We start from the raw sequence: 16801 nt of genomic DNA on the forward strand, positions 1-16801 counted from the left end.
CATCCATGTTTGGCGGATGCATGTAATTTTTCAATTCTGTTAACCTGCCGAGTAAAAAAAAAAAAAAAAAAAAGGGGAACTTTGACGTGTTTATCCGTCAATGGTAGTGAATGAGTTAAATCCAGTCAGGTTGTTTTTTTTTTTTTTACTCAAAACCGCCGTTTGGACTCAAGGACTACCCACTGTGCTTATATAACTGACGTTGGTTGCTTTACTGCTTTAATTGCTGCTCTGTTTGGATTTTTGTAATGTAACCCCGATATTGAAGAAGGTGCAGGAATAGTTCCAGTATCTGAGGCTTGTGTGCGCGACCTCGTTTGAGCATTGCAAATTTTCATCACGGACGATTCCTCCAACAAGAACTCATAAAATGAAGAATCAATTCAAAGCGAGTCATTTTAAACATATAACAAAGATTTTTCCACATTCATTCGCAGTGACGGACACTTTTTCCTAAAATAGCCACCCCGAATACTTTCGTCACCATAACGAGAACTAATCTTTGCCAACATTCTCCTCCGATATAATGACACAAGATATCACACGTCAAATGAAGCTCCGCGGAGTAACTCGTGGACAAACTAGACTTACGAGTGAGCCGGTTGCTGCGATACCAAACAAACCGGTCCAGCTGTCAAAAATGTTGACATGAGGTCCTCGCCCCAAATCAAGTCGCCCCTCTCTCCCGTCAAGTTAGACCGCACATCCCGAGCGTGCGTTTCACCCCAATCAGCAGCTTGTATAATTAGCCCCCCCCCGTGCAATATCAAGCCCTCTTCAACGTGGGCCTTTCAGCGCCACGTCGGCCTACCATTTAAGCATCTTCATTTAATCTACGTATAAATAGAACAGCTCTGTCTACTTGACACATTTTTTGCGTCTGCTTCGACCGCCTTGGGCATCGTGTCTATTACTTGGCTGGTGCATCATGTTTCGGCAGGTCCCAGGTATATAAGTTGATGAAATATCGCCGAGGGGCCCCACTGCAGTGAGCAGATTCTTCTCAGTGAATCCTCTCTAGTCTTTGAGATAGAACCTCGAGGTGAGTTTTACAGATTTCGGGTTTGAGGCCTTCAACCTCCTGTGATGGGATTTGGGCGAGGCTCAGATTTGTGGACTACCACCCAACTACAGGATTTTTTTTTTTTTTGTGTGTGTTGGAAAAAAAAATGGACTACATTTTCTGCTCTGAGAGGAGTGTTGACGTTGAACTTGTTGCATGCATGTAGTTGGGTGATTGTGATTTACTAGGTAAAATATTTTGCAAGTCCATCTTGTCTGATGTTTGTTTTGTTCCCGTAGTTAAAGATGGCCTTCGCCGGAATTCTGAGTGACTCTGACATCACTGCAGCCCTTGCTGCTTGCCAAGGTAAAAAAACGACGATCTCAAATTGAATCAAGAATTTCTCCGATTGTCTTATGGAACGCATTTGCGTTTTGCATTCACGCTTTAATGAACGCACAATGCACACCAAAAAAACTTTATTTTTCTTTTCTTGAAATAACTCTGCGCATAATGCGCATGTAAAAGTAGCACGTCAATAATTTTTTTTTTTTTTTGCTGATGTTAGCATCTAAGGAACATGGTGAACCTTCAATTAGCAATACGATACGGTCAGCAAGCTGACTGTGTGCAATTCAGCAAAAATATTTGGGATTTCTGAAAAATTGTCACATCAGTTGATATTTTATGACGACAGTGTGGACATGAAACATTTTGTTCGCTTTTTTTTTCTTTTCATAACTGAAATCATTTACTGCCATTGACGGCTAAAGACGTCAAAGATCCATTTTATCAGCGTGAAAATAACAAAACACAAGCGTAAATATTTATTCCGCAGCTATACAATTCTTCAGCCTCCATTGAAGAATAAAAAATTGACGGTCGTCGCCTCATTTCGAGGGTGGAAAAATATTTGTCATTTTTATAATTCATGCGATGAATAAATAAATTACTAAATTGAATAAAAAAGTGGCTAAATGTCATGTAGTTAAATTAAATAGTTTTTAAATTAGTTAAATTAATTTAATTAAATTAATAATCAATAGTTCAACATGTAAAATTATACTTTTATTTTTTTATTTTCTCCATTATTTAAAATTTAAATTAATACAAATAAACAAATTTACATTTCAGTTGTCCAATTTTTAAGGAAATGAAAAATTTACCGATCGTGTCCGATATTGGGCACATTTGTGGGCCGTAGACCGTATTTTGCACACCCCTTGCTTAAAAATAGCTAATTAGATGTCCTCTTTAAAAGTCCCTGCATTGAAAACTACATTCATGTAATTCAAGTATGAGCATACGCTGTGAAGTAATTCGTAATGATTTTAAAGCCGCGTGTTGCAATTCAACACGGAATGTCGTCACGCTGCACTCGTTGGAGATGATGAAGCACCTGTCAGCCAGTGAGAATGCCAAAGATATATGACCAACGTCCGCCATGCGTGCGTGTCTCCCGCCAGCTGCCGACTCCTTCAAGCACAAGGAGTTCTTCGCCAAAGTCGGTCTGGCCGGCAAGTCCGCCGATGACCTCAAGAAGGCTTTTGATGTCATTGACCAGGACAAGAGCGGCTTCATCGAGGAGGATGAGCTCAAGTAAGGCATCCCCCCCCCCCGCTCTCTCGTCTTACATTTCAACTTCTCAGAACCTCGTTGTGCGTGGCTCGTATGTCTGAAATTGGAATGATGTCAGTGCCGAGCAACATCTGAGAGCGTTTGAACGGTTGGGTGTTGAACGGCTTGGCATGCAGATAATTAGTTAATTGGATTAGTTATGTTCATTAATTCATGTCGTTTATGATGTAAAAATTAAACATAGGAATGTTTCAAAGAATACTTAATACACATTTTTTTTAATACAATCTAATAAAAAAACTAAAGCATAGGTGTATGCAGTTGCCATAAAAAGTCTACACACCCCTGTTCAAATGCCAGTGTTTTGTAAAGATTTTTCAAATTTTGCACAGGGGTGTGTAGACTTTTCATAACCTTCATAAAGAATCTTATTATTCGCCTGTTTCATATAATTTTTTTTCACTTTGTTATTAGAATTAGAATTAGAAATCCCTTTATTGATGATTGATGATGATGAAATGACATTTACTTGAAACAAAGCTAAAAATGCAAAAAAAAAAAAAAAAAGTCAATCATGTCTTTGATGGTTGTTTTTTCTGCGGCCCTGGTGCAGGCTCTTCTTGCAGAATTTCTCTGCTGGTGCCAGAGCTCTGACTGACAAGGAGACCAAGGCGTTTCTCCAGGCCGGCGACACTGATGGCGACGGCAAGATCGGAGTTGATGGTGAGAACGTGTGTCTTGTTGGGTCCCCAACAACAGCCTGTCAATTTATGAGCATCTGCACAATCTTGTCTTTAAAAATATATGTTGGGTTTTTTTTCTTTCTCTCTGCAGAGTTTTCTGCTTTGGTCAAGTGCTAAACTGACAAGCTGACCAACATCTTACTTGACTACTCTTTAAGGAACAACTTGAGCCCAGATACTCTTCTCTCCTTCTCTCTCACTCTCTCCCTTCATCTCCATTTTTAAAAAAAAAAATTTTTTTTTTTTACTTTTGGCCATTGAGCTCTGAAGCCAAATCAAGCCTCTCCACCTCCATTTGGTTGCGCTGCCCACGATGAATGTAGCTCACAGTGCGCGTGGTGTGCTTATGTGTCTTCCGTTCTTTCTCTCTCTCAAATACTTCTGACGTCGTCATTGGACTGTGACTTTTGCTTACTGTGACATCAGTGCTGGTGCACTTGAATGGCAAAGGGATGGACGATGAGAAAACAATAAAGGTGCTTTTTCAATAACACGTCTGACCCTGGTCTTCATTTCATGCGGTTTGAAAAACAAGTCAATATTTTGTTGCTTATTCCGGAGATGTTGTATAATTCTGCTGTGGCAATAATTGGCATAAAAATCTCCCGCCCATACTCAGTCTCTCAGCTAAAAAAAAAACAACAACAACAACAAAAAAATATGCTTCCTGTCTACATGTGCTGCTGCACAGTTTATGTTCAAATGTGTTTTGTCATCAATCTGCAAATTTTATTTTGAGTCTGCACTCCATGATTATGCTGTCGTGGCTGAAGGTTGTTGAGGTTGCTTTTAGAATGTGTCATCACAAGGTGGCGCTGTAGCTCTAATGTGCTTTTACAAAATTGTTGAAGCCTTATTGATTCAATCAAAGCCATCGTTTTAACTAAAATAACAATAACATCTTACCTTTAATTAATTGAACACATTGTTGTGGTGCAATACTAGCAGCACTGCTGACTCACGAAACCCTGGAAGAAACATGGAGAAATAATGACCTTTATTCCCTTGGTACTCGTTATATATTAAAAGAAAAAAAAACAAAAAAACCTCCGCTGCATTTGTCAGAAATGCTGACTGAAATCACCAGAGATAAGGCTGCCGGGTGCCTTTGGAAACCCATCAGTGAGAAAGTTGCTCGTCGTCACGGTAACCAGGTGTAATCACCCCATCCCCTTAAAAAACCTGGAAAGAACTTGAATTTGTACTGCATGAATAATTCCCATGTGTGAAAAATATTTTTGAGATGGATTTGTTGAATTTTAATTAGATTCTGCACTCAAATATTTTTCTTTCCCACACAGTGAACATCAGCTCAATGGAATGCACGTCGACTCGTGAGTACCCGTCTAATTGCATTGTTTTGCTGACAGACGTTGTCGTGAGGTGGAAAAGAGTCTCACATGATCTATAGGGATGTGTAGGAAATGCATTTGCGAAGCTTGGATTTTCATCCTGGTTTAGCGACTTACTGGGGAAAAGCATATAGAACAAGAATGGGCCGCATACGGCCCACCCCCTCGGCTCTTTAATCCAAGCATCTGAATATTTCCAGTGTCAAAGGTCTTGTGATAGCTGTGGTGTTCTTTTAATATATTTTTCTCCATTTATCTGAATCTGTATTTTTTTTAAATTATTGTAAACAAATATATATATATATAAATATATATATATATATATATATATATATATATTTTATCAGTTTGTCATTTATTTATTTTAGTCATTTAACTCAGTTCATGAAAAAATGTACAAATTGGTTAATTACAATTTATGTTCTCAAATTTTTATAATTGGCTAATCCATTTATAGGAAACACTGTATTAATAAAATAGTATTTATTTATTTGATCAGATAATTACATTTTATAATAAATGAACTATAAATATTTAATAATAATAATAATAATAATAATAATGTTATCAACTGTTTTACATGTATTTTTTCTTTTCTTTTATTTAATTTTATTTATTTTATTTTCTTAATTTTCATTTCTTAGCCACTTATTTATTTTATCAAATGTTTACTTTTTTTTTTAATAATAAATGAACTACAAATAATAATAATATTTTTATCAACAGTTTTTTTATTTTCTTAATTTTGTTTTCTTAGCCACTCAAGGGGAAATTCAGTCTGACATATTTTTTTCCTTTTTTATTGTATTTTATTTTATATTTTAAACAATAATCTAATAAATAAAATACAACAAATTACACATACATTTGCATTTTTCATCAAATACTGATTTTTATTAAATAATATCATCAATTGATGTTAACTTATTGTCATATTCGTCATATGACCTCATCCCCGCCTCACCGCCTCATCTCACCTCTTTACCTCATCTGTCCATTTTCAAAATCCAACATGGCCATAGATCATAAAAGTACCCACCACTGATATAGATTTAAAGCGCCTTGATTTAATGTGATATGTGTACCGTTATAATCTCTCATGTGTGCATGCAGAGCGAGTGAGGGAGGGAGGATGGGAGGCTCGAGAAGAGGATGGGAGGGCGAGAGCACAGAAAGAGAGGGCTTGGACAACTTGATTGGATATTTTTTTTATTTTTTTATTAAAAACACGCATTTTAGCTGAAAGGAAGAGTGAGCGGAGCTATAAAAAGTTTATCGGGCAGGTAGAGCAACACGAGCTGGGGCAACATCCGATCCCACAGTGGAAATTCAAGCACAGCCTATAAAAGTGAAGCGCCGATCAAGGGTCACCGCAAAGACTTTTTTATCTGCTGTTGTTTCGGACCTGAGAGGACAACCAGTGCACAGAGGTGAGTCGCACATCTGGATAATGCAGCCGAGGGACATGTGTTATTTGGGGATGGCGGAACATGCAATTCTATATAATACTCTTATGTTCTGATTGATTAATAGTATCAGATTGCTGTGGTAGGTTGCACACAGTTCTCATATTTTGGGATTTCTTTATTTAGGAGAAGCAGTTTTGGAAACATTCCTCTGCATGATGCAATGCAGATTCTCCACCTCTGCAAAACTACACCCACAATATTGAACATACTTAAATTAGCACCAGTGTCAATAAAAAATTTTTGCAGCATTTGCCTCACGATAGGCTGTGCAGGTAACGTAAAAAAAACAAAAAGGCTTAAAAATTTCACCTCAAGACAAGCTCGTTCTTTGTCGGCCCAGAATTGTTTCCTTGCATTTTACCCTTTAAAGTGTAAATATCACAGCATATTATTATTTGACATTTTATTGTTGTTCATGAGTACGGGATATATAAATATAAATATAAATATAAATATAAATATAAATATAAATATAAATATAAATATAAATATAAATATAAATATAAATAAATACTTTTTTGAGTCAAAAATCAACAAGTCACAGTCAACAACAAAAAATATATATTTGAAATGTTGCAGTTCTTAGAATTGGTTTTCCTGCATTTCACACCGAAGAATCAGTTTACAGAACCGATCCTTGAATCGTCCCCCAACTTGAAGGTTTGAGGAAAAACAACTCAGCAAGGTGTTTTGTTGTGCCAACAAACTACAAATTGTTTTTTTTTTTACATTTAATTTCGACTTTTTTTAGCCTATTTTTGCAGTGTAATGTTTTCCCTTTGTACATTTCTACTTCGTAATTCTAACTATCCTATAACTTCTCCCCCTCTACTATCCTGCCAAAACACCCCAAGAGGCATTTTAATCAATTATCCTGGTTAGTCAGGCTTTTGATGAAACCATAATATCAATGGACTGCATGAAAACATTAAAATTCTGAAATGGAAGTCAGACTCTGGCCCGAAACGGGAACGCTTGAAGTTGGTGAGAAAATCCAATATTTCATTTTTCTTTTTACTCCACAGAACAAGCATGTCCCTCACCTCCATCCTCTCGTCTGAAGACATTGAAAACGCTGTGAAAGCCTGTCAAGGTAACCCCCCCCCCCCACACACACACACACACACCCACACACACACACACACGCACTACTCAACTATAATAGATGACAGATCTATCAGCGATTTTCCGTAACCTCTAACAGAGGTAATGACGACTTTTGTACAGTACCCTCTTATCTCCACCTCCTGGTGATTGCAAAAGCTTTTCAATCATCCTGTCTGTTTTGGAGGTTGCATGACTTTGCTGAACTTAAAAAAAAAAAAAAAAAAGAAATAGCAGCCACATGCATTTTTAATCTCACCTCATAGGCCTTCTCCTTCAAGCAACTGTGGTGAATTGACTTACAAGTGAATCTATGAGTCTGCACATTTTTTTGCTTTGACCTCTGAGCAAAACGTTTTTTTGTTTTTGTTTTGTTTTTTTATTATTTTTTTCTTTTTATTTTTTTACAAAAAGCAGGTAGTTGAGTCCCACTTGAAGTTCCAGGTCAAATTAAACCGAGCGCAAAGAGCACAACACATCGTGTACTGAACTTTGTCCGACGAAAGCCTGCTAGCTTAATGCTAATTGTGAGAATCGCAGACGGGCTAACAAAACTAGCATTGATATCCCAGTAGTTATAAACATTTATACAAATATATTTAACCAAAGCACATTCAGACACTTTGACAACACTCACAGGTATACATTCTTTATCCTCTGCATAAAAAAAAATATCTTTCCATTCTGTTTAATTATGATATTCCTGTACGTTGTGTTCTTTGGGTGACTGGAACTTTCCGCTGCTCCAGATTCATTCTGCCACAAGAAGTTCTTTGGCCTATGTGGCCTCTCCTCCAAAACGCCTGAGGAGGTCCAGAATGTCTTCCAGATCCTCGATGAGGACAACAGTGGCTACCTGGAGGAGTCGGAGCTCAAGTGAGATTTTTCATTGCTTTTTCCGGTTGTATTTATTTACTTGAGCGTCACTTATTGTAAAATGTTACAACGCGCATGACAGAGAGATTAAGGTCTACCTACAAATTTACACAGCTGTATTAAAGCCATCTATTTGTAATCCATGTGGATTATAAATGTCTAAGTGTTATCATGTTATTTGTGTTACATAATTCCCCTTTTGCTGTGCTATGATTTGGCAACCAAAAAAAATCTGTGATTTTCTGCGGTTGAAATATTGATGCAACGCATCTTCTATGAGTGATGTTTGTGTTTGTGCAGGTTTTTCCTGCAGCGGTTCGTCCCCGGAGCGAGAACGCTGACCGAGGCTGAAACCAAAAGCTTCATCTCGGCAGCGGATGACGACAGCGATGGAAGGATCGGCGCAGAGGGTCAGTATCTGATTTCATGCAGCTAAACTGGCATCTGATGCGAGGAGGTCACTTTTTCTGCCGGTTGCGATACTGACGCACTGAAGTTGAACTAAAGCGTTGAAATTATTTATGATGCTGGACAAATTTGTAGTTGCGGTGCAGTTTTGTCTGTTTTGTTAAATAAAATATACAGATTTTATTTTGGGTGGGATGCTTTTTGGTCAGTGCCATTAGATCACTCATATTTAGGGCGCACTATTTCCATAAAGGCATTGTTAATAGGGATGACTTTACTTGTGAATGTAAAAAAAAAAAAAAGTTATTATTTGACCATTTTTAATGCTTTTTCTCTATCTTTGTAGAGTTCCAGATGATGGTCCTGTCCTGAGTCCTACTTGAGGATCAGTTCTTGCTTTCACTTCCATTGAGTTTTTTTGTTTTGCTTTGTTTTCATTGGCTTGTATTTCATTCTGTTTAATTTCCTGCTCCTCATTAATATTCAAGAATTATTAAAGTTTGTCCTTCAAACCTGTGACAATGAAAGAAATGAAATGTGTGGCCTCTCTTTTTTTTTTTTTCAACGAGCGCCTTACAACATCAGTTTTCCATGATTAATGTTCAAATGTCCGATAGTATTTATAACAGGGGCAAGTTGTTTCTTGCTACCACCAAATGAGCATTTTAACGCTTATGATGGCTTAATCTGTATGTATTTATTTTTATTTTGTCTTTGCTTATGTATTTCGGTTTTCTTTTTGCGAAAAATGTTTCTCTTACCACTAATATTTTGGTATTATATGGAAAATATTCTGAAATATTAGAATAATAATACACATTTAAATATCATAAATATCCTCAATAATTTAGTTAATTGCTACACCACCATAATCATAAACATTATAATTATTTTCAGAACAATGAACCAAAAAAGAAAAAAAACCTTTTTATAGTTCATAATGATGCATCCCTGCTGACATACATCGCTTGCACTAGTGCTTCTCAATTATTTACTGTGTGGATAGATAGATAGAAACCAAACCAGTTTGACGGGTCATAAAATGTTTTAAAAATAAAAACTGGAAACTTATTTAGGATAATATTTAATACGCATTTTTAAAAATATTCATTATGATGATGATGATGATGATGATTATTATTATTATTATTATTATTATTATTATTATTATTATTATTATTATTATTATTATTATTATTATTATTATTATTATTATTATTATTATTATTATTATTATTATTATTATTATTATTATTATTATTATTATTATTATAGCGTCTGCTCATTGGGTAAGCATTTCGTGCTCGCCTTGTTTTCCACCCGGCCAGTTTTAGACGTTACACTTAGCTGTCAAAAGCAGGAAGTAGACGATGTGGACTGCTTCTCCTCTTGTTTAATCGCAATATTTTCCTTCGTCAAACGCAACGACGTGCACATGAAGCAGTTGATTTATGCTCTGTAAGGTGAGAGTTTTTACTCTTACGTTAAAGGTTTTGTTTTGGGTGTTTGTTTTTCTACGCATTGGTGTCAACACACCGGAAACTCTTGCTAGCTAAGCTAAGCTAACTTGCGATACGTCGGCTCGGGTTTATTTTTCATGGCTCTTCTACTCGTTGCACTTTTTCTTTGCTGAGTGGATTTATGGTAACAGGTACGAAGTGAAAATGCGTTAAAACGCGACTGATAAATTAATGCAAATCCACATGGGATTCATTCTACATACCATGTACATGATGTTAATTATCGGGAAATAGTTCTGTATAGTAATAACGTAATTTACTTTCACGTTTATTGTGGCTATCTGCTACATATCAACAATTAAAAAAAAAAAGTTTTTTTTAATTTAAACTGCAATATTCAGTTGATAGTTTTAAAAGCCAAGCTATCTTTAGTCATGGCTGCCTTCTACTACATATGCAAACAGACTGCCTTTATTTATTTACCTTCTTTTAATAGTAAAATGCACATTTTCTAGGATAATGTCAGGTTGAATCATTTGGCCTTAAAATAAACATTTTTTTAATTGTATCATGGTTTATGGTGACTACACTAAAACCAAACAAAGTAAGGGAATAAGAAAGATTCTGATTGCAAGGAATTTACACAAAGTCATTTAATGCTTGTTTTCCTTCTGCAGGCAAACGGCATGCTAGCAACACAATTCTTCGCTCAAAAGAAGTCCAGACAAACGTGACACTGATGCTGATGATTAGGTAAAAACAGATTAATTTTTTGTGCTGCGCATTGTACACAAGGTGAGTATGACAATAATCTGATCGTGTACATCCATTTTTTTTGTCTTGTAGCCCCAGAATGGCCTCAGGAATGCAAGAGAAACAGTTCACAGCATCTCTTCTCAATTTCTTTGTTTATAATCCCACATTTGGGCCGCGAGAAGGAGAGGTGAGCTCCATGTCACAGATGATGAATGTGCAATTTGTCCTTCTATTCCCCTTATTATAGTTTTACCTTCATGTTAATAATTACTACGTTGTTTGTGATGTTTTCATCACTTTAGGAAGAGAAAAAGATACTGTTTTATCATCCCAGCGATGTGGAGAAGAATGAGAAGATCCGAAACGTGGGTCTATGTGAAGCTATTGTCCAATTCACGAGGTAGTCATGATAAAAAAATTAAAATATTGCAATAAGCTAAAAGAGCGTTGGGAGAAGCTAATGTTTGTCTTGGATCTTCTTATCTAGAACATTCTGCCCAACAAAACCAGCAAAGTCCCTGCACACGCAGAAGAACCGGCAGTTTTTCTTTGAGCCTGAGGAAAACTTTTGGATGGTCATGGTAATGGTTCAAGCTTTTCTCTCTGGAATGTGATCCATATTCTTTTTAAACTTGTTGTTGTTCAATTAATTGCTCAGGTGGTCCGAAACCCAATGATTGAAAAACCAAACAAAGATGGAAAACCTCCCACGATAGAGTATCAGGAAGAGGAACTACTTGTGAGTGATTGTTCTCTCTTTGAATACTATCAGCTTCAAGTTGCTTAAGCATGCTTCCTGTACCCCTCAAGGACACCGTTTATGGTGCAGTGGTGAAACAGTGCTACAGTATGTATAAGGTAAGCACTGATATTTTTGCTTTAACAAGACATCCCCCTCCCAAAAAATATATTTTTCTCAATTGAGTTATAAAATGATTAAGCTGTTTTTTTTCTATCACAAAAACAGGCATTTAAACAAGGGTGTGTAGACTTTTGAAACCCACTGTGATTACTTTCCTTATGCTGTAGCTTTTCAACGGTACCTTTGGTAGAGCCATGGATGCTGGCGGAGTGGAGCTGCTAACTCTGAAACTTGAAAAGTTCTTCTACAGGGTAAAACCATATGCATATGCTGAATAAATCGCTTTTGTATATCTTTTTTTCAAACCATTTGTCCCTGCAGTGTTAGCATGATATAAATATATATTTGTAATTTTATAAGTTGTTGGCAACTAATTCCTATACTTCGTGTTGATGCAGCATTTTCACTTTCCATTTATGTGGTTAATATGGCGCCGTGTGTCGTCCAGTACCTGCAGACTCTCCACCTGCAGTCCTGCGACCTACTGGACGTATTTGGAGGCATCAGCTTCTTCCCGCTGGACAAGATGACATACCTGAAGATCCAGTCCTTCGTCAACCGGGTGGAGGAGAGTCTGAGCCTCATCAAATACACAGCCTTCCTATATAACGACCAGCTCATCTGGTAATTGGACGGTCACGTCTGCCTCAGCTCACGCTGCTTTTGCAGGTGTTAAATTGTCTTTGTGTGCGCAGGAGCGGCCTGGAACAAGATGACATGAGGATTCTGTACAAGTACCTGACCACCTCGCTGTTCCCCAGGCATTCCGAGCCGGAGGTAACGGAGAGGCTGCGTGCTCTTGAGGTGCTGAGGATGTCGTCAATACATACTTGACATGTCTGGCACGTTCTTCTTTCTCTTTACAGTTGGCTGGTAGGGACTCTCCACTGAGGCCAGAGGTCGCTGGCAATTTGTTGCATTATGGGAGGTGAGTCCCAAAACACGGTTGGGCACCTTGTGCTCGAGGGTCACATTTAATTTGGTTCAATGTTTATTTGATGTAGTTAATTGTAAGAATAATTTTTTTTTTAATTTTTGTTATTTTATAGATTATCAATAATGTAATAATGATTAATTAGTCTATTAAAATCAAGTTAAAATGTCTATAAAATCTGCACATTTTCATGATAAAGTGACACCTCATTCCCATGGTTTCAATCTTAGTATTTCAAATGAATTATAATTAATTAAGCAGTTATTTAATCAAATTATTTTGAAATGTTAAATGCATATCTTGATTTATTTCTTAACTTTGCTGTTTTATTATTTTCGCCAAATTGATGAAACAGACATGAAGAATAAATAACTCATTTAGTTTGAATGAATTTACTAATTATTTAATAGCATAAAGAAAGAAAACCTCAAATAAAAAAACAACAACTTTTTTTTACAATGTTTTAATTGTATTATTTAGAACAAATCAATGCACACATTATTTAATGGGCTCAATGAATAAATATTAAACATTTTAATTAACCAATTTAAAGGGAGAGCTGATAAATTCATGCAACAAATATTACAGGACTTGAATGATTTTACGTAGAGGGCCGCATGCCTTATGTTGCACACCCTTGCTCTAACTTCCTGGCCACAACATAAAACAGCGATGAACGATGGGTGTAACAAACACCGAGTTAAACTGAAATGTTCTATAAACTCGCAATCTTCTCTTCAGGTTTTTGACAGGACCGCCCAATCTTAAAGACCCTGAGGCCAAATTCCGTTTTCCCAAAATATTTGTCAGTGCAGAGGATGGCCACGAGGAGCTGCATCTGATTGTGTATAAGGTAACATTTAGGAAACACAGTAACAGACAAGCTTCACTTAATGTTGGGAATCTCTCAGGGCTGCCATTTGATTCCATTATCCATGCATCATCTTTTTTTTCTACGCGTTTCTGTTTTTTTTCCTCACCATGTGACTGATTTTAAAAGAGTATTTATAATTAATTATAATTAAAATAAATGACACATGCATTTAAAGAGTTATATGGATGGCACATGTGTTATAAAATAAAACAAATTGTCCAATCTTAAGAAGTATGAGAATTAGCGATTTTTGCTGCATTGCTCTCTCAATAATTGATTATCGAAATGTGAGAACTGATTTGCCATGCATCTAAGAATTGATTATTTCTCCTCCGCATAGTTCCGTTGCATGAGATGTTCATAAAAGGACATTCATTGTGTGAGTGGATGAAATCGGTGTCAAATATTCCACAGCTCTGAGGATATGGATTTTTGAGGATTATTTTTTTTTATTATTTTTTAAAATAATGAGTATGCATATCCCATGAGTGTCAGCACATCAATGTCATTTCAAACCTGTTTGACCTTGTCTCCGGCTTTCCAGGCGATGAGCGCTGCCGCTTGTTTTATGGTCAACGGTAAGCATCTAATAGCGCAGCGTTCCTCCCAGCATGGATTATCGCGTTGTCATAAAAAGGTTGTTTTCTTCAACACCTACTTTGTATGCAGCCTCTGTGGAGATGACGAGGGAGTTTTGCGAGCAGCTGGATGGCTTGGTGGGGCCGCAGCTCACCTTGCTGGCGTCTGATATATGCGAACAGTTCACCATCAACCGCCGGATATCGGGGTTAGTTACTGAAAAATGAACATTTTTTTTAACATTTGAAAGTTGCTTCACATTGTAGAAATATACTCATGACCTTACTGTATTACGTTTCGCGACCTTTAATGAGCCAAGGCACGAATTTCAGATTAGAAAAAAATAGCACGGCCCAACCCACAATCATGCACAATCATGTTGCATGAACCACTAAATTCAGTAAACTATTTAAGACCCAACAGACCACCGTCGCGTGAGTCTCATCTGTGGCACAAGCACACGCGTGGACCAACAAACACGCAGAGCACCACTTGACACAAATTGGTGAATTGACTAGAACTGCACAGTCAAAAAAAAAAAAAACGCGATCAATGAATTAAACCTAACAGAACACAAAGATTCCACTAGATGGCGCCAAAGTAATACATTAATTAGTTTGATATGACCACAGAAATAAAAAAAAAGGTAATAACAGCAGACAGGTTCCCCAAGAAATCTGCCAATTACGCAAATTCACAAATGCTGAATTGCAAATTTGCAGTGGCTCTGCAAATAAATATTTTTTTTAGACCAATTCAGCAAAATTGGATAACCTGGACATTTCTCACATCACACCAAAGTGTCATGGCAAAGTGGTTCTTAATGACCGCTGTTGCGTTTACTAAATTGGCCAAGAGGCGGCTAATTCCACACAAGTACCTTATGAGCAAAACAATTTTTTTTTTTCATTTTTATCTTGCGTCTTAATTCAGCTCAGCGTCATCCGTATAGACAGCCGCCAAGCGTCCATCTGCCCGAGCAGGTTACTTCAGATACAGAACATTTGTGGCTGTAATCCAAGCGTCCGCGCATCGACTTTAGTCAAGAAGCCACTGAATAAATAATGACATCCTGAATTTCTTTTCTGCCGCCTGTCCTGATTTGGCCGTCGTCAAGTCGACTGCGTCACTGACGGCGTCCTCGGCTTACTGTACGTGTTCCACTGACTATAATCCTCCAGAGTGATTTATCGTTGTGTATAATTCATACATACGCGACCTGGGGTTGCTGTTTGACAGAAATGACTTGCAGAAGTCATCGTTTAGCGTGAAAGGGGCATTCTTGTGGAAAGTCGCGGTAGAGCGGCACAATTTCCATTTCATGCCTGATAGCTGTTTTTAAATGGATAATGCTGCTTTGAAGGCGTCTTACGTCTGCAATGTTGCGCCCATCCAGGCCGGAGAAGGAGCCTCAGTTTAAGTTCATCTACTTCAACCACATGAACCTGGCAGAGAAAAGCACGATACACATGAGGAAGACGGCGAGTGTCTGCCTCACGTCTGTCCATCCTGACCTCATGAAGATCCTGGGGGACATCAATTGTGACTTCGCCAGGTACGCCAAAGAGCATTGACATTTTCAGAAGGCAGTTCTGAAAATTACAGGCCAGAATTTACGGAGGATGATCAGAACACTAAACAAGTTGTCTTTTTCTCTCAACATAGTGTGTAAATATTTGGATTTATATAATAAATAGTGTAAAGTCACAAGCATGATTATCGGGGCACCATTTTGACATGTTAGTAGATAATGATTTCCAAAAAACAGACAAAAAAAGTTTATTTTACTCCCTGTCAATTTCTTCGGACGTAAAAGAACACCGAAAATAATCATTGTGACTTTTCTGTTTTTGCGTGTCTTTCAGAGTTGATGAAGATGAAGAGATCATAGTAAAAGCCATGACTGACTATTGGGTTGTTGGCAAAAAGTCTGACCAGAGAGAACTGTACGTGATCTTAAATCAGAAGAATGCCAATTTGATTGAAGTCAATGGTATGTTTGCAGCACATTTGTGTCATAGCAACTTCCAGTCTTTTTCAAATATAACCTTGCTTGTTCTTTTTCTTCCGCAGAGGAGGTTAAGAGGCTTTGTGCGACTCAGTTCAACAACATATTCTTCCTGGACTGATGGAATGAGCACAGAGACTCTTTGACTGCACTACGAACTGTCAGTGTTGCAGGGTATCACGGCAGCACCAGTGTCATGCAATAGTTGCATTGTAAAATAAAAACAACTAAAATATTTCTCATCATTATTTTTAATTTAACCATTAAGATGTCATTCCCTTTTGTAATTAAGTGTACAAATGTACTTTGTCATGTCACTTTCTTTGCAAATAATTTCTTTTTAGAGCAATCTGTCAAGATTTTAGTGTCTGTCTTTTCTTGGAATACTTTTTCTGTGTCTCAAACTGATGTATGCGTAACTCAGGGGTGGGCAAACTTTTTGACTTGACTTTTTGAGCAGATGGATGGAGTGTTTTTGTAACCTCATCAGAGGAAAAAAATAATTTAATTTTAAATGAAAGTGATGAAAAACATCACAACAAAATATATGTCTTTGACACACCACAGTATTTAGAAAATAAAACATTAACAAGGTTTCTTCTTTTTTTTTTCCCAAGTTCGGCGGGCCGGATTCAAATGTCTAACGGGCCATATGTGGCCCCCGGGCTGTAGTTTGCCCACCCCTGGCATAACTGCTATTTCAGGATGCATTTATCGCCACAGTTTTTTTTTTTTGGGGGGGGGGGCGGGGGTACTATTATGTCAAAACTTGTAGTTTATAAACAACTCAACTAA

General features: G+C 37.2%; 3 protein-coding genes across 3 annotated transcripts; all 3 read left to right on the forward strand.

Moving 5' to 3' along the window:
• The first annotated feature begins 903 nt into the window (after positions 1-903).
• On the forward strand, positions 904-3513 carry pvalb3 (parvalbumin 3). The gene is made up of 5 exons (XM_088283768.1): positions 904-1042; positions 1303-1369; positions 2470-2602; positions 3195-3304; positions 3416-3513. Exons 2-5 carry the CDS (start codon positions 1309-1311, stop codon positions 3439-3441), a joined length of 330 nt encoding a protein of 109 aa, XP_088139894.1. The 5' UTR covers positions 904-1042; positions 1303-1308; the 3' UTR covers positions 3442-3513.
• Positions 3514-5836: 2323 nt separating this feature from the next.
• On the forward strand, positions 5837-9063 carry pvalb9 (parvalbumin 9). Its single transcript, XM_088283930.1, has 5 exons — positions 5837-6106; positions 7171-7238; positions 7999-8125; positions 8426-8535; positions 8880-9063. Exons 2-5 carry the CDS (start codon positions 7178-7180, stop codon positions 8903-8905), a joined length of 324 nt encoding a protein of 107 aa, XP_088140056.1. The 5' UTR covers positions 5837-6106; positions 7171-7177; the 3' UTR covers positions 8906-9063.
• Positions 9064-9837: 774 nt separating this feature from the next.
• ccz1 (CCZ1 vacuolar protein trafficking and biogenesis associated) lies at positions 9838-16600 on the forward strand. The gene is made up of 17 exons (XM_088284325.1): positions 9838-9996; positions 10671-10746; positions 10840-10936; positions 11052-11149; positions 11237-11330; positions 11408-11488; positions 11560-11607; positions 11779-11862; positions 12060-12235; positions 12307-12388; positions 12478-12539; positions 13287-13398; positions 13964-13997; positions 14089-14206; positions 15395-15553; positions 15864-15991; positions 16072-16600. Exons 2-17 carry the CDS (start codon positions 10733-10735, stop codon positions 16125-16127), a joined length of 1443 nt encoding a protein of 480 aa, XP_088140451.1. The 5' UTR covers positions 9838-9996; positions 10671-10732; the 3' UTR covers positions 16128-16600.
• The last annotated feature ends 201 nt before the right edge of the window (positions 16601-16801 follow it).

The sequence above is a fragment of the Idiotropiscis lumnitzeri genome, chromosome 20 (assembly GCF_059441095.1).
Source record: "Idiotropiscis lumnitzeri isolate Australia: NSW breed Sydney's pygmy pipehorse chromosome 20, RoL_Ilum_1.0, whole genome shotgun sequence".
Classification (NCBI taxonomy): Eukaryota; Metazoa; Chordata; class Actinopteri; order Syngnathiformes; family Syngnathidae; genus Idiotropiscis; species Idiotropiscis lumnitzeri.